The sequence below is a fragment of the Delphinus delphis genome, chromosome 16 (genome assembly GCF_949987515.2).
Source record: "Delphinus delphis chromosome 16, mDelDel1.2, whole genome shotgun sequence".
Lineage (NCBI taxonomy): Eukaryota > Metazoa > Chordata > Mammalia > Artiodactyla > Delphinidae > Delphinus > Delphinus delphis.
The window spans coordinates 46937939-46962660 of record NC_082698.1 but is presented as its reverse complement, the minus strand read 5'-3'; the positions used below and the strand labels follow the sequence as shown (position 1 = coordinate 46962660).

At 45.5% G+C, this 24722-nt stretch overlaps 1 protein-coding gene across 1 annotated transcript in view; it reads right to left on the bottom strand.

Annotated features, from left to right (window-relative positions):
* Positions 1-24722, bottom strand: part of ARHGAP22 (Rho GTPase activating protein 22) — a 167983-nt gene that overhangs the window by 118098 nt on the left and 25163 nt on the right. Inside the window, exon 3 of the mRNA XM_060034653.1 lies at positions 1511-1598. Within this exon, the coding sequence (XP_059890636.1) occupies positions 1511-1598 (88 nt within the window). The remainder of the gene's footprint in view (positions 1-1510; positions 1599-24722) is intronic.

The window sequence follows — 24722 nt, the reverse complement described above, 5'->3', positions numbered from 1 at the left end:
CTTTACTCCTGTTCCATAATCAACCAAGCCTCTACTTTCCACTCCATGCCCTGGGATCCCTCTGTTGCCACCTTCTAATGTGTCCTTTCAGCAACAAGATTCCTGCAGTAGATGAAATACCCAAAGGAAACCACGGTACTTGAATTCTGCATATGCGGCAGGCAGTTGGGAGGGTCTCCCTGCACTTCACCTGCAGCCTATACCTCCTGGAGTTCCCAGTATGGACAGAGCAAAGGTGAGCACACCCTGCCCCAGGCTTGGATTCGCTCAGTCCTGCTCCCAGTGGGCCATAGCTTGCTGGCCTGAGCCTGGGCTGATGCGTCCCCTGGTGCACAGCCCGTAGCCAGGTCACTTCGTCAGAGGGGTTGTGTGGCTCTGCCTCTCTGAGACTGTAAACTTACTGGCTCACAGACCCCACAGGCCCTAGCACACTCGATCCACAGCCACCACTTCCCAGAAGGAAGTCTAGATTCGATTGGCACATGATAGGGTGTGATGACTAGCTGCCTGTAGCCTCTGCTCTCGGTGCTCTGCCCAGACCCCTGGGCACTCACTGTTCCCATCCACACTGGCAGCCTCTCTCCTCAAGCACCTGCGGCTCTGCCTGAAGGCCTTCTCTGAAGGCAGGGAGCTTGGCCAAGCGCAGGGCGGGCCAGAAATGCCAGAGTCAGCCTCCCAGGGAGCAGCTCTCAGTTAATGGCCGGTGGGACTTGGTGGGTAAACCCCCAGCCTCCTCACTCCTTGGGTAAGACACCTCTGAGTCGGTTCATTGGAACTGAGCCCCGGGCACCCCCAGTGGCACCAGCTCACCCTGCTGGCTCTCCCTTCCTGCTCCCTTTCTCGTGCTTTTTGGGGTCACCACAGGATGAACTGCTCAGATCCTTGCCTGAGGCCCTGCAACAGGGGGAGGCCAAGCTTAGTAAAATACCACCTCACCAGCCAGCCCCTCTGTAAACTGACTCACTTGCAAGACACATTTACTTAGTTCAATAAGAACCACATTTTAAAACTGGGAACTTTAAAAACCTGCTTTGTAACTGCTAACATGTCGGCGGTTCTTTGAGTTAAATTGCTCCCCTTCCTCCCACCACATTGCAATGCTTTGTTCTGGGATTCGTGACAGAGCTTATTTTAATGCTCTGAACCTGTGCTAGTGGTTTTCCCTGGACTTATTTGCATGTGACCCAGATACTGTGTTTGGACCTTCACTCTAAGGTGTCCCCGTGGATTGGTTACCTCCCTTGTTTTATTTTGAACTTAAAAATCCACACTTTCCTCTCACCAGAAGCTAATTATCTAGATAATTGACTGGATTTTCTAAATTCTCCCCAAATGTGTAATATCCTCTAGATTTGGCTCAAATTTCCGAATTGTGCTTGGAGACAGCGCTGGCGTTCTCACAGAGAGGAGTGTTGCGGAGGTGGCCCTTCCCAGGCCAGAGGGGCAGTGACACTGCCATTGGGGCCACCAGGGCCAGCCCCAGCACAGAGCTGAAGGGTGCTAAGCCTACCTGGGCTGATCTCAAAGAGGTGCTTTCCCGGGTCCTCAGGGCCAGGAAGAAGTTCAGTCACCTGGGTCCCTTGTAGAGAAATAAAGCCCTAAATAGAGAGACAAACACAAACACGAGAGCGTGAGATGGCTGGGAAAGGGCTTCTGCGGTCAGGGCTCTGGGGAGCAGAGGGTGAAGCCGCGGGTCAGAGTCCCAGCCCTCCAGGACCTGGATGGGCAGGCTGGGTGCCGGGAGGAGCACAGGCCTCCTCTCCATGGCAGGGACCGAGCGCACATGAGGCCTTGCATGGGGTCCCTGCTCGAGTGGGCCGACACTACCTTCTGACACCCTTGGAGGAGCTCTGCCCACAGAGGACTGCCCAGGGTTGTCACTCTCCTGGTTAAGGCATGGTAAGCCCAAGTCAGGAGCAGGGAGGAAGCCTCCATTATTGGGGCGGGGGCGGGGGGCGGAATGTGCCCATTTGCAGGCTTTCTGGGGCAGGAGAGTCAGGGAGAGGAAGGTTTCTTGTATGTAACTGTCCAGGCGGTAACATGGGGGAAAGGATGCACAGATCTGTGTGAGCCCAGTATTGCCCCCTCCTGGCTGGGTGAGATTTCATTTCTTTACCTGTTACGTGGGAGTCAGCTACCGCGAAGAAGGTACCATACCTACAGTCTAACTGCCTGGGTTCAAATCCTGGCTCACCTACTTACTGGCTGTGTGACCTCAGGCAAAGTATTTAACCTCTCTGTGCAACTTCCCAATTTCCTTATCTGTGAAATAGGAATAATAATTGTCCTTTCCAGGGCTGTTGTGAGCATTAAGTGAATTAGTACTTGGGAAGCCCTCAGAGCAGTACCTGGCATAGTGAAAGCTGTTTATTTGCTAAATAAACCCCAGCTATTACTGTGTGTCAGGGCTCCACACTGGGTGGGGGAACAGCATCCCTGCATCTGCACTTGCCCAGGTGACTGGCGCGGTCACTTGCTGTATCCACACGGTTGCCTCCAGTCCCCACCCCCATGTGTACTCATGGAGCGCTCTTCTTTCCACTCCCATCTTTTCCAGGCAATTCCTGGCTTTCAAGGTGACTGGAGGCTCCACGTGGCTGCTGGAGTCTTGTGCTGCACGGACACATGGAGATGCCTTTTCTCATTTAAGCACCGTAAAGGCAGAACGGCGTCTTTACCTACGGATGCTTGCTTTAGAGAAATTATAGCAATAAACCAGAGAACCAGATGGTAATCGCTGTAACTGAACTAACGGTGTCTTTCTAGGAAACCGAGGGCTAGTGGGAATAAATCAGGGCTGCAACCCCAGGATGGGGAAACGTGTTCATTACAGGATGTGGATGAGATCCATCACTGGCTAACGGGAAGGGTCTCTGGTGTTTGCTGTTTCAGTAACTGTCTCTGAGTACTTCTGAGCACTTTGGGTTTTTTTCCCTCTATGCCTCAATATCTGTCATCCATAAAATGGGAGTAACAATATTGACATTGACATTACTTTCTACTCCAGCTAAATGGAAAAGCAGTAATAACCCTTGTTTACAGAGCTTGTACTATATTCCTGGCTCTTTGTCTAAACTATTGGATTTAATCTTTCTAGAGGCCCCACAGGGGTGAGTACTACTATTCCTATCGTCTTGGGCAAGAAGATGGAGGTCGGAGAGGTGAAGCAACCAGTCTCCTGGTCCCACTGCTGGCAAGGGCAAGCGGGGACGTGCGCTCCGGGGGTGTCTGATGATGGAGCACTTTCCCTCCTGTATTTGTGACAGCAGCTGCTGGCTGACTTTGTGTGCAAGAAGCTGCCCTGGAGAGCCAGGCTGTGCCTTTGGAACCCACTGCTCATCACTCACTCAGAAGAATCCCAGTGTGGCCCCCATTACTGCAAGGGGCCCTCAGAACTGGCTTTTGGTCACCCAGATCCCTCCTGCTTCCCACGGGTTAAGAGCACGGCTTTGATCCCAGCATTTTGCTCAAGCACTTGTGGGGGGAGGGCTGGGAGTGGGGAAGAAAAGGGGAGGGGAGAGGAAGGGGGCAGGAGAGCAGAGGGAGTCTGCTTTCCCCTTTCCGGTATGTCATTTGTTAAGGCTGTGATGAAAGACACGTAGAAGTCAGTATGAAGCATCCAGCTGAGACCCTCGGGCTAGGTCTCAACCTTGAGAGGGCATGAGAGTCACCCCAGGGCTTGTTAAAACACGGAGTACCAAGTTTGGTGGTCTTGCAGTAAGTGTTTAACAACAGGTTCTCCAAAAAAAATAAGGCAAGCTGATTTGTAGTGTTTGCCAACTTCTGTGATATAAATACCCTCCATGGCTGATTTCATGTCGTCATTGAATGTGGCACTGGGAAGAAATGCACCGCAGTGTTCCTGCCACGTGGATACCATAGGGGTCAACAGGCTCTAGAGCATAGATAGGAGTAAATGAAATCAAACAATTAGGGGGTGATACATTTTGAGGACTGATTATCTTTATTTTTTTAATGTATTTTATTGAAGTATAGTTGATTTACAACATTGTGTTAGTTTCAGGTATTCAGTAAAGTGATTCAGTTATATATATATGTGTGTGTTTATATACATATTCTTTTTCATATTATTTTCCATTATGGTTTATGACAAGATATTGAATATAGTTCCCTGTGCTATACAGTAGGACCTTGCTGTTTATCCATTAATTACCTTTGTTTTTAATATAATTTATTTAATTGTAGGTCTGTATGATTTAATTTCTAATAGTGGAAATGTTTAGCAACTGGCTGGTAAGCATAGCACTAATAGAACTACCCCTGGGGTTTCTGACTCTATAGGTCTGGAGAAAGAAGGAGAATCTGGGGATTTCTCTGCTGGTCCAGTGGTTAGGACTCGGCACTTTCATGGCCCGGGGTTCAATCCCTGGTTGGGGAATTAAGATCCCACAAGCGGTGTAATGTGGCCGAAAAAAAAAAAAAAGAGAGAAACAAAAAAGGAGAATCTGCATTTCTAACCAGGTTTCTGATGCTGCTGGCCCCCGGGGATACACGTTGACAACCACTCTCTAGGGGCACTTAGAGTAAGTAGCCAAAGGAAGGTGCCTTTTCCATCAGCTTATTCAGCACATCAGTTTCCTCAAGTGTAAAATAAGGATAACAGTATCTGCCTCATGAGGCTGTTGTGAGGGTTAAAATGATCCGATATTTTCCTGCTGGCCTTGGAGAGCCAGGTTTTGGTTGAGCTGCTGTGCCTTGGACACGTGCAGTTCCAAAGGACAAGGAGTACCTCCAGCCACTCAGATCGTGCCCTGGACTAGAGGGGTCTGGGCTTTCCCTGAGGAGCCCAAAGTGAGTGTTAGCACTTTGGAGGGGGTGGCTGGTCTCCTTCCTGCTGGGCCTGGGAAGGGACCAGACACACCATTTGCACCTACAACTGCACAGATGGGCAGCTGGGTGCAGAAAGAGATCGTGCAAACTCCAGTCACACTGACAGCTTCCCACAAAGGTTAGTCCCCTCTCCCCCTCCCCCTGCGTCTGAGCTATGTGCATTTGCTCTGTTTTGCTATTTACTCAGCCTGCATATCCCAGTTTGTCCTGAGAGGCTGCCAATGACTTCATTCATCTCTAGCTTCACACCAGTGCAAGTCCACTGGTGTAAGGGAGTAATGGTCAAAGGATGCGCTATTCTGTCTGTGTGTAACCGAGCTCCACTCCAGGCCTGCTGCTGGCTCACCAAAGCTCCCTCCCCAGCCCTTGTGAATGTACCAGCTTGAGAGGACCCGTGGGTATCCAGTGGAGGCCCCAGACAAAAGCTCCAGAAACTCCTTCTCTCAGAGAGCAACTTTGGGAGAGAGTATATTTCTTATATTAGTGTCAGCTTAGATGGTTTATTCAAAATCCATCATTTCTACAGCGTAATAAATACAAACTCCAGGAACACTGCAGGTGGAGGGGAAGCAGCCCAGTGATTAGCCTTGCTCCCTCTCATTTGTCTAAACCCAGCAATGGGGCACCTAGGATGTGGTACAACCTTCAGGGACTGGTGAACATGCTCAGAATTCAGAAAGCTTCCTATGTCAGATTCTGAATGTCTTAGTTATCTATTGCAACATAACAAATTACCCTAAATCTTGGTAGGTAAAAACAACAATAAACCTTTATTCTCTTACAGGGTTTCTGTAGACCAGGAAATTTGGAATGGCTTAGCTGGGTGTTTCTAGCTTGGGGTCTTTTACGAAATGATAGTCAAGATGTTGGGTGGAACTACAGACATCTGAAAATCTGACTGAGGCCAGAGGATATGGTGACTCCCTCAATGGCGGATATAAAAAAAAGTCTCAAATCTATATTCTAGAGATGAGAAGTACAATGTGCAAATAAAAAATACAATGAGTGGGATTAACAGCAGATTCGATGTTGCAGATGAAAAGACTAGAGAACTTGAAAATATAGCCATAGAAACTACTCAAAATGAAACAAAGAGAAAAGAGAAGTAAAAAGAATGAACAGAGCATCAGTGAGATGTGGGATAACGTCAAGCAGTGTAATTTACATGTAATTCGAGTCTCTGGACAAGGAGGGGGGAACTGAAAAATATTTGTGAAGAAATTATAGCTGAAACTTTTCCAAATTTATGAACAGTATAAACCCACAGATCCAAGAAGTGCAATGAGCCCCAAGCATAAGAAACATAAAGAAAAGTAAGTATATGAAGGCATAATCAAATGGCTCAAACCCAGTCATGAAAAGAAACTCTTAAAAGCAGCCAGAGGTGAATGATACAATATGTACAGAGGAGCAAATGTGAGGATGACAGCAAATTTCTTATCAGAAACAATGTAAGTTAAGAAATCAGTGGAACAACATCTTTAATGGTATTGAAAGGAAACTCTGTCAACCTCGTATTCTGAATCCAGTAAAAGTATCCCCCAAAAATAAAGGCTAAGTAAAGACCTTTTAAGATACACAAAACAAATAGGAAATAATGCATCATTAGCAGACTCATACTACGAGAATTGTTAAAGACAATTAGGCAGAAAGAAAATGATATTAGACAGAAAAAAGGAAAGGAAGGAAGATTAATGGAGCAATAGGAAGTAGACGATTAAAGTAAAAAAAAGTTCATTATCTATTTATCAATAATTGAGAAAACAAGTAGACAAAAAAATCAGTAACGATATAAATGACCTGAATAAACACTATCAACCAATTTGACCTAATTGCTGCCTTCCTCAACAGTAGAATACACGTGTTTTCAAATGTCCATGAAACTTTTACTAAGATGGCCATAAACAAGTCTTAAAAAATGGAAAAAAGTTCAAATACAACATATGTTCTCTGATCACAATGGAATTAAGTTAGAAATCAATAACAGAAAAATTTCTGGAAAATCCCCAAACATTTGGAAACCAATTAATGCATTTCTAAATAACCCATACATCAAAGAAAAACATCAAAAAGGAAAATTAGAAAGTGCTTTGAACTGGATAAAAATGAAAACACAACATATAAAATTTTGTTACATGCCTCTAGAGGAGTAGTTAGGGGGTAAATTATAGCACTAAATGTTGATATCACAAAAGAAGAAAGCCTTCAATCAATGACCTCAGCTTCTACCTTAAGAAATGACACAAAGAAGAGCAAATTAAACCCAATGTAAAAAAATGAAAAAATAAAGATCAGAGTGGCTATAAATAAAATGAAAAATAAAAAAATAATGAAGCCAATGAAACTAAAAGCTAGTTCTTTGAGAAGATCAATAAAATTCATAAGTCTCTAGCAAGACTAATCAGGAAAAAGAGAGAAGATAAATTGTCAATATCTGGAATTAGAGAGGTGACCTCACCACAGATTCTTCAGGTATTAAAAAGATAAGGTAATGTTAAGAAAAACATTATGTTAATAAATTTGGAAATTTAGATGAAGTGGATAAAAGAAGACACAAACTACTGAAGCTCAGTCAAGAAGAAATAGTTAAATAGCCCCATATCTAGTAAAGAACTGGAATTTGGGGGCTTCCCTTGGTGGCACAGTGGTTGAGAATCTGCCTGCTAATGCAGGGGACACGGGTTCGAGCCCTGGTCTGGGAGGATCCCACACGCCACGGAGCAACTGGGCCCGTGAGCCACAACTACTGAGCCTGCGCGTCCAGAGCCTGTGCTCCGCAACAAGAGAGGCCGCAACAGTGAGAGGCCCACGCACCATGATGAAGAGTGGCCCCCGCTTGCCACAACTGGAGAAAGTCCTGGCACAGAAACAAAGACCCAACACAGCAAAAATAAATATAAATACAAAGAAATGGAATTTGTAGCTAAAAACCTTCCCACAAGGAAAACTCCAAACTCAGATGATTTCACTGGTGAATTCTACCAAATATTTAAGGAAGAAATAACACCAATACTACACAAATTCTTTTTGAAAAGTGAAAAAAAGGCATGGTTTCCAGTGCATTTTATGAGGCCAACATTACTGTGATATAGAACAGCCGAAGACATTATAAGAAAAGAACACTGTAAACCAATATCGCTCAGGAACAAAAATTCTCAACAAAATTTTAGCAAATCAAGTTCAACAATATATAGAAAGGAAAATAATGACCAACTGGGGTTTATCCCAAGTATGCAAAGTTGGTTTAACAAACCAAAATCAATCAATGTAATTAACCATATTTATAAACTAGAAAAGAGAAAAGATCATCTCGATAGATGCAAAAAAAAAAAAAAGCATTTGACAAAATTCAACATCCATTCCTGATAAAAATTCTCAGCAAACTAGAATAAAAGAGAACTTCCTCAACCTGATAAAGGGTATCTCTGAAAAACGAAAAGCTAATATCATACTAAAAGCTTTTCCCCTAAGACCAAGATCAAGACAATGATGTTTATTCTTATTATTTCTATTAAATATTGTACGAGTCCTAGCTGTTGTTATAAGGTGAGAAAAAGAAATAAAATTTGTCCAAATTGGAAAGGAAGAAGTGAAAGTGTTTCCACAAACAACATAATTGTCTATGTAGAAAATCTGCTGAAACTTTACAAAAAAAAAGCTACTAGAATTAATAAATGATTTTGGTAAGGTTTCAGGATACAAGACAAATGCACAAATTTAAGTAGTATCTCTATTAGCAATGAACAATTGGAAATTGAAAATCAAAACCATTTTACTTGCACCCCAAAATATGAAATACTTGGGGATAAATATGATGAAAGATCTTCAAGATCTGTGCACTGAGAACTAAAAATCATTGCTGGGAGAATTGAAAGAAGATATAACCAACTGAAGAGATATACTGTGTTTACTGGCCAGAGGACTTACTATTGTTAAGATGTCAATTCTCTCCAAATTGGCCTAAAGATTCAAAGCAATCCCAGTCAGAATCCCAGTAGTGTTTTATAGGACATGACCTATAGAACATGATTCTAAAATTCATATAGAAATATAAAGGACCTACAACAGTCAGACAACTTTGAAACAGAATAACAAAGTTGGAGATCTAATACTTCTGGATTTCAGGACTTACTATAAAGCTATAGTAATCAAAACATTGTAATATTGGCATTAAGATAGACAAAGAAGTTAATAAAACAGAATAGAAGGTTCAGAAACAAACAAACAAACAAACAAATGGATTTTTTTTTTTTTTTTTTTTTTTTTTTTTGCGGTACGCGGGCCTCTCACTGTTGTGGCCTCTCCCATTACGGAGCACAGGCTCCGGACGCGCAGGCTCAGCGGCCATGGCTCACGGGCCCAGCCGTTCCGCGGCATGTGGGATCCTCCCGGACCTGGGCACGAACCCATGTCCCCTGCATCAGCAGGCGGACTCAACCACTGCGCCACCAGGGAAGCCCAAACAAATGGCTTTTTTTTTTTTTTTCTTTTTTTTTTTCGGTACGCGGGCCTCTTACTGCTGTGGCCTCTCCCATTGTGGAGCACAGGCTCCGGACGCACAGGCCCAGCGGCCATGTATCACGGGCCCAGCCGCCCCGCAGCATGTGGGATCTTTCCGGACCGAGGCACGAACCCGTGTCCGCTGCATCAGCAGGTGGACTCCCAACCACTGCGCCACCAGGGAAGCCCAAACAAATGAATTTTTGACAAAGGTTCAAAGGCAGTTCAGTGGAGTATGGATAGCAGGATGGTATTTTCAGTAAATGGTGGTGGAACAATTTTATATTCTTGTGTAAAAAAATGAACTTTGATCCATGCCTGACATCACACATAAAAATATACTCAAAATAAATCATATACCTAAAAGTAAAATCATAAGGCAATATAACTTCTGGTAGAAAACCTTTATGACTCTGGTTAGGCAAAGACTTCTTAAATACAATGTCAGAAGCACAATTGTGAAGCGCTATTGTGATTTGTGAGTTATTACATAGCCAAGGAATAGAGTCTGCTTATAACCATTTTACAGGAGCTGGAATACATATAAACATTTAAAAATAATTATAGGGGTTTGTAATTATTGTGACATTGACACTTAATGTGGGACTCAAGCGGGTCCAGGGCTGATGCCTGGTGTTATTACCTGTACAATGAGGACATTAACCTCTGTCCTTTTGTCCTCACTGGGCTGCCTGAGCTGGTGCTTTGTAAAGAGCTAAAGGCTGAATGAATATGAATGAGTACTTGTTATAATTATTATTTTACAACCATTTTGGCTGCTATGCCTGTTCATTTGGTTTGTCTCTAGGAACAATCCCTCCCCCAATAACACTATCACTTGTGCCACAAAATAAGGTATGGTGTAGATTCAGGAGTCCCAGGATGGTGAAGGACTGGGTTCCTCCTTCATAGTCTGCGGTGACAATCCTGGTGGGACCTCCTGCAGGGGCCGGGGTGTCTGCCCTTCTACCACTGGTCTGGGTTTTGGGCTTCCTGATCGTTCTGTGAACTTCACACTCTAATCCAGCTTTCTCTCCTACCTGGTCAAAGCTGGCTCTCTGGGTAGTCTTCATTTTTCATCTTGTCTAGAGGGAGACTGTCTGAAGAACCAACTTCTGAAATGCTTCTTAACAAGTGGCATGATAAGATTCTCCACTGGCAGCATCTTGGAAAATTGCACACGTTTTAAAAAGCAATCACTCAGGGTTCTTTATCTCCTTTTATTCTGATTGTGGCCTCAGATCAATCTTAAAAAGCTTCAGCCTCTGACACCCAACCAAGAACTCAATCACTCCAGATTTTAAATAACGCAGATCAGAATGAAGTTCAGTGCCAAGCTGGGAAACATCCTCCTCCCTCTTATCATACAAGCCTTTAACCAGGGTCCATTACTGTCCAAAATGTAGCTATTTAAAAAGGCAACCTAAAAGTTGGAGACAAATTGCTTCTTGATTGGGGCACCTTCCCTCCCTAAGGAGTTGAGATGAGTCACTTCTCTGGCCTCATTCTTTGCTCAGGACTTCATCCTGAAGATTCTCCCAACCGATTCCAGCCAGAGGCTGCCTCCTGTGCACTCCGAATGCACTTGGTGTGCTCCACACGTCTCCGCGTCCCGCTTCACCACCATGTTGGGGCTACACCTGGTCTCCTGATAGAATCTGTCAGCCCGTGAGGGGTGCCCCTCGGGGCAGAGTGTTGGAGGGACAGCACTGTGCTTGGCAGAAAGCAGGGGCTTTGGGGTCTGAGCACCAGCTCCCTGCACCTTCCTGAACCACCCCAGATGGCCACAGGCCCTGAAGCCCTCACCAGGAAGGCCACCCAGCCTAGGGCCTGAGCCCATACAAGTCTAGCTGGGATCAAGGGTGAGCCTGGGACCCAGGGCCTGGGGCAGACTTGCGGCACTAAGCCTGGGGTCTGGGCAGAGCCCTCAGCAACCCTCCAGCCTCACCGTTAACAGTCTCTCCCAACCTTGGAGGGAATGTCCTCTCCAGGGTGGGTGGGTCTTCCTCCAGTGGTCCTGGTTTTCCCTGCAGTAGTTCTGTGCCACTCCAGGACTCTGATCTAGGCTCTGCCCCAAATCATGAATACCTGACTCTCCTGAGTGATTCCTGAGCCTCCCAGAGGCTATAGGATTGAGGCTGTGCCCATGGTCCCAGCACTGTGAAACCTCGGGCTCCACCCAGGCAAGGGGTCCCAATACAATCACCCCCCAGGCCCTTGTCATTAATGCCTGTGATCATGTTCATGAGAAAAAGATGCATGCCATGTTGCAAAGTGTCTGTGTGAAGCCAGCACTCACTAGATTTAGTGTCTTAGCCTCTCTGTGTCACTGTGATGGGCCCAGTGCTGGAGTGCCAAGTAGCTTTCTAGGGACACAGGGGAATGAATGCTTGTGACCAGTGGACCAGAATGCTTACAAGGGCGGCTTCCTGAACCCTCTAGTGGTGACAGGGCTCTGGCCACTGGGACTAGGCGGTATGACTTCATCTACTTCTGGGCCTGGGCCTTTAGAAATGTAACCTCCATCCTTCTCTCCTCCCTCCCTCACTGTGTCAAGCTTAGAGGGCACAGAAACAGATGAAGCTGCCACCTTATCCACAGCAGACTTGCCATAGCAAGAGGTAAACTGTTATTTTGTTTAGGTGCTGGGATTTCAGGAATATTCAGCATTGTTTATTTTGACTAATTAGATGTCACTTTATTTTTTTTTATAAATTTATTTTTATTTATTTATTTTTGGCTGTGTTGGGTCTTTGTTGCTGCGCACGGGCTTTCTCTAGTTGCGGTGAGCAGGGGCTACTCTTCATTGCGGTACGCGGGCTTCTCATTGTGGTGGCTTCTCTTGTTGCGGAGCACGGGCTCTAGGCGTGCGGGCTTCAGTAGTTGTGGTGTGTGGGCTCAGTAGTTGTGGCGCACGGGCCCAGTTGTTCCGCGGCATGGGGATCTTCCCGGACCAGGGCTTGAACCCGTGTCCCCTGCATTGGCAGGCAGATTCTTAACCACTGCGCCACTAGGGAAGCCCTAGATGTTATTTTGAGTAAACACATTTCAGATAATTTTGTCCCAGACTGCTCACCTGGCCCAATAAAAAAGTTTTAAAATCATAGTACTGGGACTTCCCTGGTGGCGCAGCAGTTAAGAATCCGCCTGCCAATGCAGGGGACACAGGTTCAAGCCCTGGTCCAGGAAGATCCCACATGGCGCGGAGCAACTAAGCCCATGCGTCACAACTGCTGAGCCTGCGCTCTAGAGCCCGCAAGCCGCAACTACTGAAGCCTGAGCGCCTAGATCCCGTGCTCCACAACAAGAGAAGCCACCGCAAAGAGAAACCCCTGCGCCGCAATGAAGAGTAGCTCCCGCTCACCGCAACTAGAGAAAGCCCGCGCACAGTAACGAAGACCTAACGCACCATAAATAAATAAATAAATTTATTTTAAAAAATAAATAAAATCATAGTACTATTGAAACACTGTATTTCTATGCAAAGCCATTTAATTAATGATTATTCTCTTGCTCCTCTGACTGGATGTTGGGAAGGAAAAGCAATGAGAGGGCAGGCCCATCTACTTGTGATACAGCCTTGGGGGCACAGGCTGCTGGGATCTGCCTAGCTCTCATGGTCAGAGCTCTGAGCAGGGCATGGCAGAAGGTCTGGGTTCTGGCCTCCAGCTACGATGGCTGTGGAGAACCCCCTTCCTGCCTGACCCTTTGGACTGGAGCACAAGAAACCCAGCAAGGATACAGGTCACTGTCCGAGAGGGGTCATGGCTCCCACTGTCCCTGGCCAAATGCCCAGTCTGTAAAGGATCTCCGCTGGGCAGTGGGAGGTCCTGGGAGTGTGAAAATGCCCCCCTTCCTCCTTGGCTCAATGGACTGAATGGTAGGTCTCTTTGCCTCCTTAAAATACCTGGTGTTCTAGCTGGAGGAGCTCAGGGAGAACTAAGCCTACTCCCTCTGATGCCCATTTGGTGGCTGCATCGGTTAACTGCCGTCGAGGGCTGATGCATTCAGAAGGGAACCAGCCATCATAGGCCATGTGCTCTGAGCTTCCTATAGGGGAGTGAGTCTTCACTGGTCAGCCACTTCTTTCCAGTACGTTCTCTGACCCAAGACTCAGGCAGATGTTGGTGTCAATTTCTGCCCCACCTAGATGCTAACTCTGCCCTTAGCTCTTTGGAGCCCACATGGCAGGTGTGGAAAAGCCTCTGCTTCAGAACTGGGAGCCCTTGGTAGGCAGTGCTGCGTGGCCTCCACTCCATGCTGTGAGGAGTCCAGGGGGACCCTGCCTCTCCACAGCCCAGGGTCTGCAGCACTGAACCACAGGGCTATTCTTCCACACGGCTGTCTCTGCCATGTTTCTGGGGCTGCACAGCTTCCAGCCTTCTCCCCCATGATGAACAGTCTGCCCCTGCCACTCAGGCTGGCCCGGGCCTTGGAGCACACTCCCTGGGAAGTGTGTTTCTGCCCAGAATATGCAGTCGGGACATGGTGATGCCGGGTCTGGGGGGCTTGCCTTGGATGATCTTGACTGCAAGTGGTTTGGTCTGTCTTACTGCTCTCCAGGCCCTGCAACTAGTGCTATGCTCTGGGGTATATGGTGATTTGGGAGAAGACTGCTATGCTGTTTAGTTGAGAGCAAGTTAGTCTGAGAAACACGGTATAGACACTTTTGCTTTGATCTGTGCCAGGCTAACCTGCTGAGCAGACTGCCGCTGAGGGGCACGTGCTGCCTTCTGCTGAGGAAGGCACACCCCATCCCAATCCTCTGCAAAGGATCATTCAGGAAGCCTACCCATCACCCTCAGCAGACCAGGCAAGGCGGCAATCCCACAGCAGCACCCCCAGATCACCTCCATTTTGCTGATAAACAGTAACTCAGTACTCGAATTTTGTCCCTGAGTGTTTAGGCAGTATGAATGAGCTAGAATGTCCCAAATGTAATTAAAAGTAAGTTATGCTCATCACACAATGAATAAGATATGTTTTCCATGCTGCCTCAATGTCATTCGATGCAGTTTTTTGCCTAGTAATTGACAAAATGAGTCATCTACCAACCAGGCTTCCAGCTATTACTGTAAATTAACTGGGTTCAATTGAAAGCCAAAGGATTGATCTATTTTAAGTGGAAGACATTTAAATACTGTAAATGAATATCCGTGGCTGACTTAAATTAGCGGAGCCTGAGAGAAGCTTATTACATTTCCATGAACAGGCAGCCACATTGAAGGAAACACAGAAGCCATTTTTATAAGATGAAGATCCATTCTGTAGGCAGAGACACTCTGAGTACGAAATAATTCGGGGGCAACCAAGACACTCGGCACTTGATTTACATACTCCCAAGCGTGTCATCAGGCTTCTTAGTAACTGGGTTTTCTTTCACCATGACAGTGGCAAAATCTTGTCATATAATGATGAGTTGTAGGTAATCATAAGGTATTGTGATGTTGTTATTCCAGCGGTCGCTTTCAGAACCACTGCTATATGGTGCAAGATAAGCTTGAAAACTCATATTTTTGGAGGATTACTTCCATCTTATGTTTTTCCTTGACAGGTCAGATGCAGAAAAAAATTGCTTTAACTAAACAGTTTAAAAATTGTTTAAAAAAGAGTTGGCTGCTGCCGTCAATTTTGAATTTACTAAATACATTTCTGTTTCATTTAAAATAACTATTTGATGAGAATTTTCATTTTGATCTGTTAGTAGAGGGGAGTTACATTTCTCAAATAGCTACATAAATGTAAAGTATCCCTTAAGAAAAAGCCACGCATTCTGACATTTGAACCTAAATAAATGATGACTCTTTTTTTTTTTTTAATAAGACTCCAGTGAGTATTTCTTCACAAAAGCAGCATTTGAAGTTATCCCCAAGGACATTTAAAACAAGAAAACATTTACTGTTTAATTTTTTTCTGGGGCGCTAATGGCAACGTTAATATCAGTTCCCAGTTAGCTCATGGTTATTCCTACCGCCCTGTGGAGGACGTTTGCTCAATAGCTACTGAGCTATCCTGAGGCGGCGAGCAGGGCTTGTCTGATGCTTCAGTGTCCTTCCCTCTCACTCACACATGTTCCTCTGAGCACAACTTGATCAACTGGAGTTTGCTGTGCCAAGATCTATGGGAGCTGCTATGGAGGTAGCCAAGCCCTTGTTCTTCTGTGCACAGAGATGTGCGGGTGGAAAGTATGAAGGAGGAAGTGAAATCAGGCTCTCCTGGACCTCTCAGGGAGTCAGGGGCAAGTTCACGAGGCCAGATGTGACTGGTGGAGATGCCAGCTGCAAAGGCCCCACTGCACCAAGGTCTGTACACATCAGCTCTCTTGCCGCCAATTGCATGTCTGCAAGATCTTTGCTAGGAGCCACCATTAAGCTTGGCACTAAATGGCCACTAATGACCAGGAGTGACATCAGCCACAGAAATTCTGGGAAATCCCCCTGCTCTGGCCAGACCCCCACAGCTTGCCTGCTTCTCTTTCTTACTCATCCAGGATGGAACTTCTGAAAACCTCTATGGTTTGGCTGACTCTAGGTATTGTCCCTCCATCCTCCTTGCCTTATAAGGTCTCCACTGACCTCCTGGCTTTGAGAGTTGAAAGGGCACTTGGAGATCATCTGTGGCCACCTTCCTACCCAGCGACAGGCTCTCCTCCAAGCTTCTTAGTCAAGTGCTGGTCTGGCCTCGGCTTGCCCAGCACCAGGGACTAGAGCTCACCCCTGCCCAGCAGACCACTCCATGGGAACAAAGCATCTTTCCTATATGGAGGGCACAGTGGCCTCCGTGCAATTCTATTTATCCGGGCTATAGCTTCTGGAGGTTCACAGAATAAATATAGTCTTGTTTGCATAAGGATGCAGTGCCTGATCTAGCGCCCTTTCCACGATTTCTCTTCAAATTTCTTATTCAGTTTGTCCCTCATATGGGCAGGAGTTCAGACCCCTCATCCTGGTTGCTGGCGGTTGGAATGGGGCAGAAGGTCCAAGGATGCCCTACTTGTCTGTCTGGGCCATGTGGTCCATCTCCTCATAATTCTGTGGTCCACTCAAGCATCCTGAGAGCATGGCAGTGGCTTCCCAGAGCAAAAGCAGAAACGGCTTGGTGTCTCAAGGACCGAACCTAGAACTTGCATGGCATCACTTCTGCCTCATTCTATCGGTCAAGTAATCACTAGGGCAGCTCAGATGCGGAAGAGAGGAAGGAGACTGCACTTCTTGTTGGGAGGAGGGGTGTGTGCATAGGCAGGGGAGGAATAGGGACAGCTATCCTTGGAGACTATCTAGCAGGTGCCTTGTAGAGTTGCTGCGAGAATTAAGTCAATACATGCCAAGCACTTAGGATCGTGCTTGGTTCGTATGCATGTAAGTGTTAGCTTTTATTTAGATTTAAGCCCATGAAGTAAGGCAGAGCCGAGATCGGGGCCGTGCCGCATGCCACGGGACTTCTCTTGCTTGACTGAGCTGGATGGCTGCTAACCCTTTACTGTGTACAGTTCCACCGAGGAGAGAAGGCCGACACTAGGCTGTTTCCAATATGTTTAATCTTACTCTGACAGCAGCCCTATATAGTGGGTGTGGTTATTCCCACCTCACAAAAAGAAAAGTGAGGCTCAGAAAGGGAAATACCTTCTCTGGTAACTAGCTAGTAAGCAGTGAAGCCAAAATTCGGAAATCTGTCATTCTCTGTCATGCAGGATTCAGTAAAAACGACTTGCTAAGGTACAGCCTGGACTCTTAATTGGAAAAGGCAACATAGGGTTGCTCTCAGGGAGCCTCACGGGTTCAGGCGATCCCCGCTTCCAGGCTCTGTCACCTGCTTTTCACATGTCATTTTAGAAGCCTTCTTGGAGGACTTCTATCTTAGATCCCATTCTAAGAATTACAGGAATCTTGTCCCTGAGTATTTAGGCAGCATTGACACCACCACTGCCGCCAGCTGCCATCTGTCCAACTCTCAGGGCAGCCTCAGAACAACACACCAAATGTGGGAGCAAGAGGGTCTTCAATGATCTACCTAAATCTACAACCTGTAGGTGGTATAAACGGGATTTGAACCCAGGTTCTCTGATTCCAAATATTATTTTCTTTCCATAGTACGCAAGCTTCCATTCCACCCTTCTGAACATCATTTTCCCCACCTATACGATGGAAATGAATTGTATCTGCCCTGTTAAGGTTGCTGTGAGGCTCAATGGAAATTATGAATGTTTATTTAAAAAGGCTTTAGGGCTTCCCTGGTGGTGCAGTGGTTGAGAGTCCGCCTGCCGATGCAGGGGACACGGGTTCGTGCCCCGGTCCGGGAAGATCCCACATGCCGCGGAGCGGCTGGGCCCGTGAGCCATGGCCGCTGAGCCTGCGCGTCCGGAGCCTGTGCTCCGCAGCGGGAGAGGCCACAACAGTGAGAGGCCCGTGTACCGCAAAATAAATAAATAAATAAAATAAATAAAAAATAAAATAAAAAGGATTTATTGAGCTTCTACTAGGTGTCAGGCACTGTTCTGGACAATCAGGATACAGGGTAAACAAAACAAACGAAATCCCGACCCTGATGAGCTTACATACTAATAGGGGAAGGCAGTCCAATAAGCTCCTTGTCACTTTTCAAGCACTTTACAAAAACAATGAAATATTTTCCCACCAAGGATCTAACACAGGCTGGATCAGTGTTCACTCATTCAGTCAATTTACTCATTTCTTCATTCATTCACTCATTCATTCATTCAATTATTCATGTAAGTATCAAATGTTACTACATATCAGTTATGTGTCAGGCACTGTGCTGGGTGGTAGGAGAAGATAAGTAATAAGATAGACTGAGGCCCTGCGTGAATGAAGTGTACAGACTGGAAGGGAGGAAACATATAACTAAGGAAGTGTTATAAATTAACGGTAGCAATGTCAACAACAGCAACAATGGTAACAACAACAATAACAATAATGACCTCTAGGCTGGTTTGATTAACAGTTTACAACTGATGAAGGATGCTCAGTTAGTGTTTGCTGAATCAACTCCAGCTGAGTCGAATTTACAATGTCTAGATGTGAAAAAGCATCTGACACATGGGCTGCTCTGTGACTTGCTGTGAGCATGGACCGGCTCAGACCAGCCTGACAGCATCTTAATTATGCCCCCAGATAGAGCTGAGATAAGGGCCCTGGTGGGTAGAGTCTTACTAGACAAAGCTGTGAGGTTCCATGGGCAGACATTAAGCAAAGACTTCAGGCGCTATGGTAACACACCCACTAACCTAGGCCTGATGCCAGCCCCCAAATTCCCTCATCCGGAACATGGAGACAACCCAGGCACCTTCCTCAGGAGCCAGGACCCGAGGAGCCAGCTCATGACAGCACCGTTTTTGTCTTTGACATTCAAGCTTGGTAAACAAAGGAAGGAGGAAAGGGGTGATTGGCGGCCTGCTGGAACATTCCCTGTGACCTTCAAGTTCTGGAGTCAGATGGCCTCTCTTTCCTCCCCTGAGGTTTCCTCTTTCTTAAAGACTGCTGGTTTCTGATTGCCCCATATTAACGTTCTCCCCTAGAAGTGCATCTGCTTTCCCATCCATCTTGTCTCTCCTCCTCCCAATTCCAACCTTTTACTCTAAATTAAATGAAACTTTAAATCAATCTTCTCTCCCACTCCCATTACTTACGCTCCTGGAAAACAAAACAAAACAAAACCCAGTCTGCTCTCAAAGTGATTTTTAAATTGCCTCTGCTAGAACCTACAGCTGCATCGGCCACATGGGCGTAGATTTGAGACTCTGCTACCCAGGGATGCAGGCGTCAGCTCCCACACTTTGTCCCCTGCTGCTGTCAAGGCTCCCCAGCCCCTTGTTCCAGCACCTGGCGGTCTTCTAGGCCACACCGGCTGTCAGGACAACAGCCCCATTTGGATGGTCTTTCTGCCTCCAGCCTGGCACCTTGACATTCCCTGCCTGTGCTGCCGTGGATGACTTTCCTCTCGGAGTGAGGAAGGCTAAGTCTGAGCTCCCAAACCTCCAGCCCCCCAGTGCTGCCAGGACCCAGCTTCTGAGTGTGGCACCCGAGCCATCCACATCCAGCTTCTGGTACCACGTGTGCAGTCTGGGTTCCTGACAACACGATGACCCTCACACTTCTGCTTCAGAGGCCCTGCGCTCCACCCTGGGCATGAGCTGCCTGATATAGCCCACCTCCACACATGAAGTTACACAATTTCTGAGCACCTCCAGTGTGCCAAGGCCAGCTCTGCAGAGACCAGCTGGGCTTGGCGACTCTGTCTGGAAGAGGGAGCTCTTTGTCTGCTCCCCTTTCTGGTTACCTGAAGAGAACTCTCTAGGGCTGTGTCCCTGTTGCCTTCCTTTTCTGCTTTTAGTTTTTCTTTCCTTGTTTAACTTAAAATATTTTAAAATATGGACATAAGTAAATATAGTCTCATTGTGAGAAATGAAAAGACAATCACCCCTCAGTACTGGTGGGGAAGGGCTCCTATAGTGCTCCCCCATGAAGTTACCCAAAACCTCGGATTCTCAAGTCCCTTATATAAAATGCTTGTAATTGCATATAACCTAAGCATATCTTCCCATATACTTTAAAGCATCACTAGACTACTTATAATACCTAATACAATGTCAATGCTAAGTAAAATAGTTGCCGGTGTACAGCAAATTCAAGTATTGCTTTTTGGAACTTTCTGGAAATTTATTTTTTTTTCTGAATAGTTTTAAGCCTGGTTGAATTCATGGCTGTGGAGCCCATGGATATGAAGGGCCAACTGTAATACAGATAAATATCAAGTTTTTTGATCATCACCTCATTGTCCATTTTCTCCCCAAAGCCTTACCCTATAGCTTTGGTTTGTAGTAGCTATATTCTGAAAATCCCCAAATTAAACTATTTTAGCTTTATTTCACTTATTTTTTTTAGTGAAAGTTATATCTAAACACAGTTTAGAGAATCAAATAGCTCTACAAGGCTTGTTATAAGCAGCAATTTCTTCCTCTTCTACTACTGCCCAAATCTTGGTCACCACTTTCAGCTCTTTTAGGTGAGGTTTTTTTTTTTTCTTTTCTTATGTTTATTTCTAAATAAGATCCTTACACTCCCATGTCTTGATTTAAAATTTTAGGCATTATCTATGGAATTCCCAGCATGGCAGTTTGAGATTTTGCTTTATTTCACTGCCCTCCCTGCCGCCCCTCCCTATGTGACTTCCTGAACCTCCACAGTAACTTTGGTTATATCAGTCAGCATTCACTGTTTATACTCCCATCCTAGGAAATTTAATTTAACTGAATATTTTTTCTAAGGAGGACTTTCATCTCTCTTTCTAGAACTTCTTCTCAGACACTGAGTTGTCTCTCCTCTTTTCCTCTCCGTTGTTCTTCTTTCCGGGAGATTATGTTAAGATTTTCATCCAGCCCTTCATTTGAGTTTTTGTTTCTGGTATTTTATTTCTGAATTCTGGGAGCTGGTTTGTGCTCTGACTGTCCATTTTTATAGTCTCTCTCTGAGGATGTTAAAGACAGTTTTATTTAAAAGTTTTCTCCCCCCTGCACAGTTTTTATTGCCTCCAAGTTGTTTTTTTCCCCCTTTCCTGTGTTCGTCTGGCCTTCATATGCAATTCTTTCCTTAAGTGAAAGAATTCACTTTGGGTGAATTCTTCCAGTCACCTTCCAGTGACCTTCTAGTGACCTTCTAGTGAACTTCTAGTGACCCAAGGTTCTTTACTCCTACTAGTTACAGTTCTCTAAGCAGCTGATTGGAAATTGTATGGGGGCGGGCGGTGAATGTTTACAGAGAGAGAGATCTGCCTGGCCTGTTTCATGGGGGACCCCTCCTGTCAGTATATTTTGTGTTTTTCTTCTTGGCCTGTCACATTCTCCAGTGAAAATTCTTCATTTCCTTCCTGAGGGCTATTCCTGACTGCTGAGATCTGGCAGCAGAGTGTGGGATAAAGACTGGGAGAGCTAAGGAAGTGATATGATGCCCACCTCCCTCTAAGCCTCCTGTTCTAGTGAGGTACCCGCCCCCCCACCCCCAATGACGGGGCAGCGTCCTCAGCTTCCTTCCAAGTGTTACGCCCTAATGAGGGAGGGCAGTCACAGCTTTGCACAAGGTGGTTCGGGAGATCTGGGACCTAATTGCTTTTTTTTTTAATAGATCTTTATTGGAGTATAATTGCTTCACAATACTGTGTTAGTTTCTGTTGCACAACAAAGCGCATCAGCCGAATGCATACACATGTCCCCATACACCCTCCCTCTTGAGCCTCCCTCCCATCCTCCCTATCCCACCGCTCTAGGTCATCGCAAAGCACGAAGCTGATCTCCCTGTGCTGTGCTGCTGCTTCCCACCAGCCAACTATTTTACATTCGGTAGTGTATATATGTCGTTGCTACTCTCACTTCTCCCCCGCTTCGCCCTCCCACCCCATGTCCTCAAGTCCATTTTCTATGTCTACCTCTTTATTCTTGCCCTGCAACTGTGTTCATCAGTACCATTTTTTTTTTTTTTAGATTCCATATATATGCGTTAGCATATGGGATTTAATTAAACTTAAAAGCTTTTGCACAGCAAAGGAAACCATAAACAAGAGAAAAAGACAACCCTCAGAATGGGAGAAAATATGTGCAAATGACACAACAGACAAAGGATTAATCTCCAAAATATACAAAGAGTTCATGGAGCTCAATATCAAAAAAACAAACAATCCAGTTAAAAAATGGGTGGACCACTTAAATAGACATTTCACCAAGGAAGACATACAGATGGCCAAGAGGCACATGAAAAGATGCTCAACATCACCAATTATTAGAGAAATGCAAATCAAAACTGCAATATCACCTCACGTCAGTCAGAATGGCCATTATCAAAAAATCTAGAAACAATAAATGCTGGAAAGGGTGTGGTGAAAAGGGAACCCTCTTAACTGCTTTTTAAACTGACTTTCAATCAGAACTCCTGTTTGGAGCTCTTCTTTTGCCCTCATTTCCAGAGATAACTGGTCCTGCCAATGTCTGAGTCTTTGCTGGGCGGTGAGGGGATTTGCAAACCCAACGGATTTTTGTGCTCTCTGTGGTGCTGGCTTGGAATTTAGCTCTCTGCGGTTTGCTGATCAGCTACCTCCCACCCACCTGCTGTCCAGCATCCAGAATGCTGCTGTCTCCCTCCTGCCCTCTCCATCTAGGTGTGTCCAGACCTTCACAAGCACACCTTTAGTGCTCTTTATTGGAATTTTGGGGGTTTTAACTCTGTCATCCTTGACTAGAAGTTTGAATTTAAGTTTTGACTTTCTTATTAACTTAGGAGGTGTTATGAAGTACGTGTGTGTTTTATTTCCACGTGTATAGATTTCTCTCTCTCTTGCATATATACCCTCACTCACTGTCATTTTGTTCTTAATCTCTAAGTCTTTTTTTTTCTTTTGCACTATTGTCAGTGAATGTGTCTCTATAATTTCATTTTTTTTTTTAAAATGGAGAACAATGAGAATTCTTTTTCTTTGTTTAGGTATCCTTCAAAGCTATGTCATTAAGAACATAAAAGTTCACAGCTGCTCTATTTTCTCAGTAGGTTATTTATATTATAATGAAATGTTTCTTTTGTTCCCTTTTGTTCCTATCACCTTGAATTCTATTCTATTTGATTTTGATATTCCTAAATCTGCTTTCTTTTTGCTTGCATGTGCTGGCTTACGTTTTTCCCATTGTTTTGTTTTTCAACCTTTTTATTACTTTCTCTTTTTTAAGCCAGACTTCCACTTTGTCTTTTAAGAGACAGATGAATCTGACCTATTCACATTTATTATGACAACTGAAAGGTTTCTTCCTATTCCTTGCTATCTTATTTATTTACTTTTTTGTTTTCTATTTACCTTTTTCTTTTGTTTTTTCCTCCCCTCCATTTTCTGCCCATTTGTTGAAATGATCACATTTAATTTGTTACATTCTTTCCATCTCACGTTTTGGAAGTTGTACTTTCCATTTCTATTCTATTCCATTTCTATTCAAAGCCAAGAAACCCACAGTGAAGGAGTGGGATAACTAGACTTAAAGTGAATCCTCAAACAGTGGAAACAGACCAGGCTGATCAAGAAAGAATGTGGCAGGAGTTTTCATGGTGCAAGAAACATTTCGCAGAAGCTAAAAGTATTTAAGAAGAAAAAACCTGGAATCTTTTATTAGTAAAACTGTAGGATCTGTCTGCTGGAAACTATTAGGGACGTGTGTTGGGAAAAGCTGGAGGGACAGGGCCACACTTTCAGGTTCTGTTTTAAAGCACCTTTGCCTAGTCTTTCTATCTGAGTTTCCATCTGAGCCAATTCTTCCACCATCTTGAATTTTCCCCGTCTCTGTGCTCTACGTCCTCTGCTGACCTTCATGCGAGAAGGGGAGAAGGGAAGAGCTAGGGCTTTGGAGGGAGAACAAGAATATGGGCTGGGAGTGATCCTTATCACGTGTATGCGCTCTGGGCAGCATCAAGGGTAGCTGGACATCCCTCCTCTCCACAATTACATCTGCTGGACAGATGACAGGCCATCTGTTAGGAGGGAGCTCACTGCCTGGGCACTTCTATCACTGTAAACAGTGAGCAGGGCCCATTTTTCCAGGAACCAGATATTGAGAATTAGTCCATTACATGTAGTTCATGCAATTAAATGGAAATCTGAGGGTTATTCTGCCAGCAGGCATGTAGGTTTGAGGTCATACTATAAAGATAAATGAGTCAAATTTGACCAAGAGTCTCCTTGAGATTGGGAACCTGAGCAAAAGGGCTGCCAGAGCAGTCAGGCTTTGCTGGGGAGGGGGGATTATGGAAAAGAATAATCCCCCATGAGGATCTGGTAGAGACCCGGAGAGGCCAAAAGAGGAGCCCTGGGCATGATGCTGGCATCTGTTGGAGACTCTGGCTTCTTTCAGGGATCCAATGGCTCCCTGGTGACAGCTGCACTGGTTTAGCTTGGGTCAGGCCCCAGGGCTCCTCCTTTGCCCAGGCTGGTGACTGGGGATGTCATTACTTCCATTCAATTAGCTATTTCCACCAGAAGCCATTGATGTCTGGAGTAGGTGGCAGGTGAGGGAGAAGAATGTCCAGTCTGGGAAATCTGGGGGATGGAGGTTCCTTCTGGAGCTGCAGTGACAGGTGAGGGCCACCTGAGACTCACCGTGAAGAATATGTGGGGAAGCCTGGGGCAGGGGTTCACACGTAGGCTGGTGACCTCAGTCTGTTACTTTAGTCCACTGGGTTCACCCAACATTATAATGCATTTCTCCCAGGAGATGGTGCTATGGGCGGGCCAGGAGGGGGATGACAGTAGGGGCCATAGGCAGGGCTCTGAGGTGCTAGGGACTGTGGCAACTTTGATCACCATCATCAGAGTGACATGTCACCAAA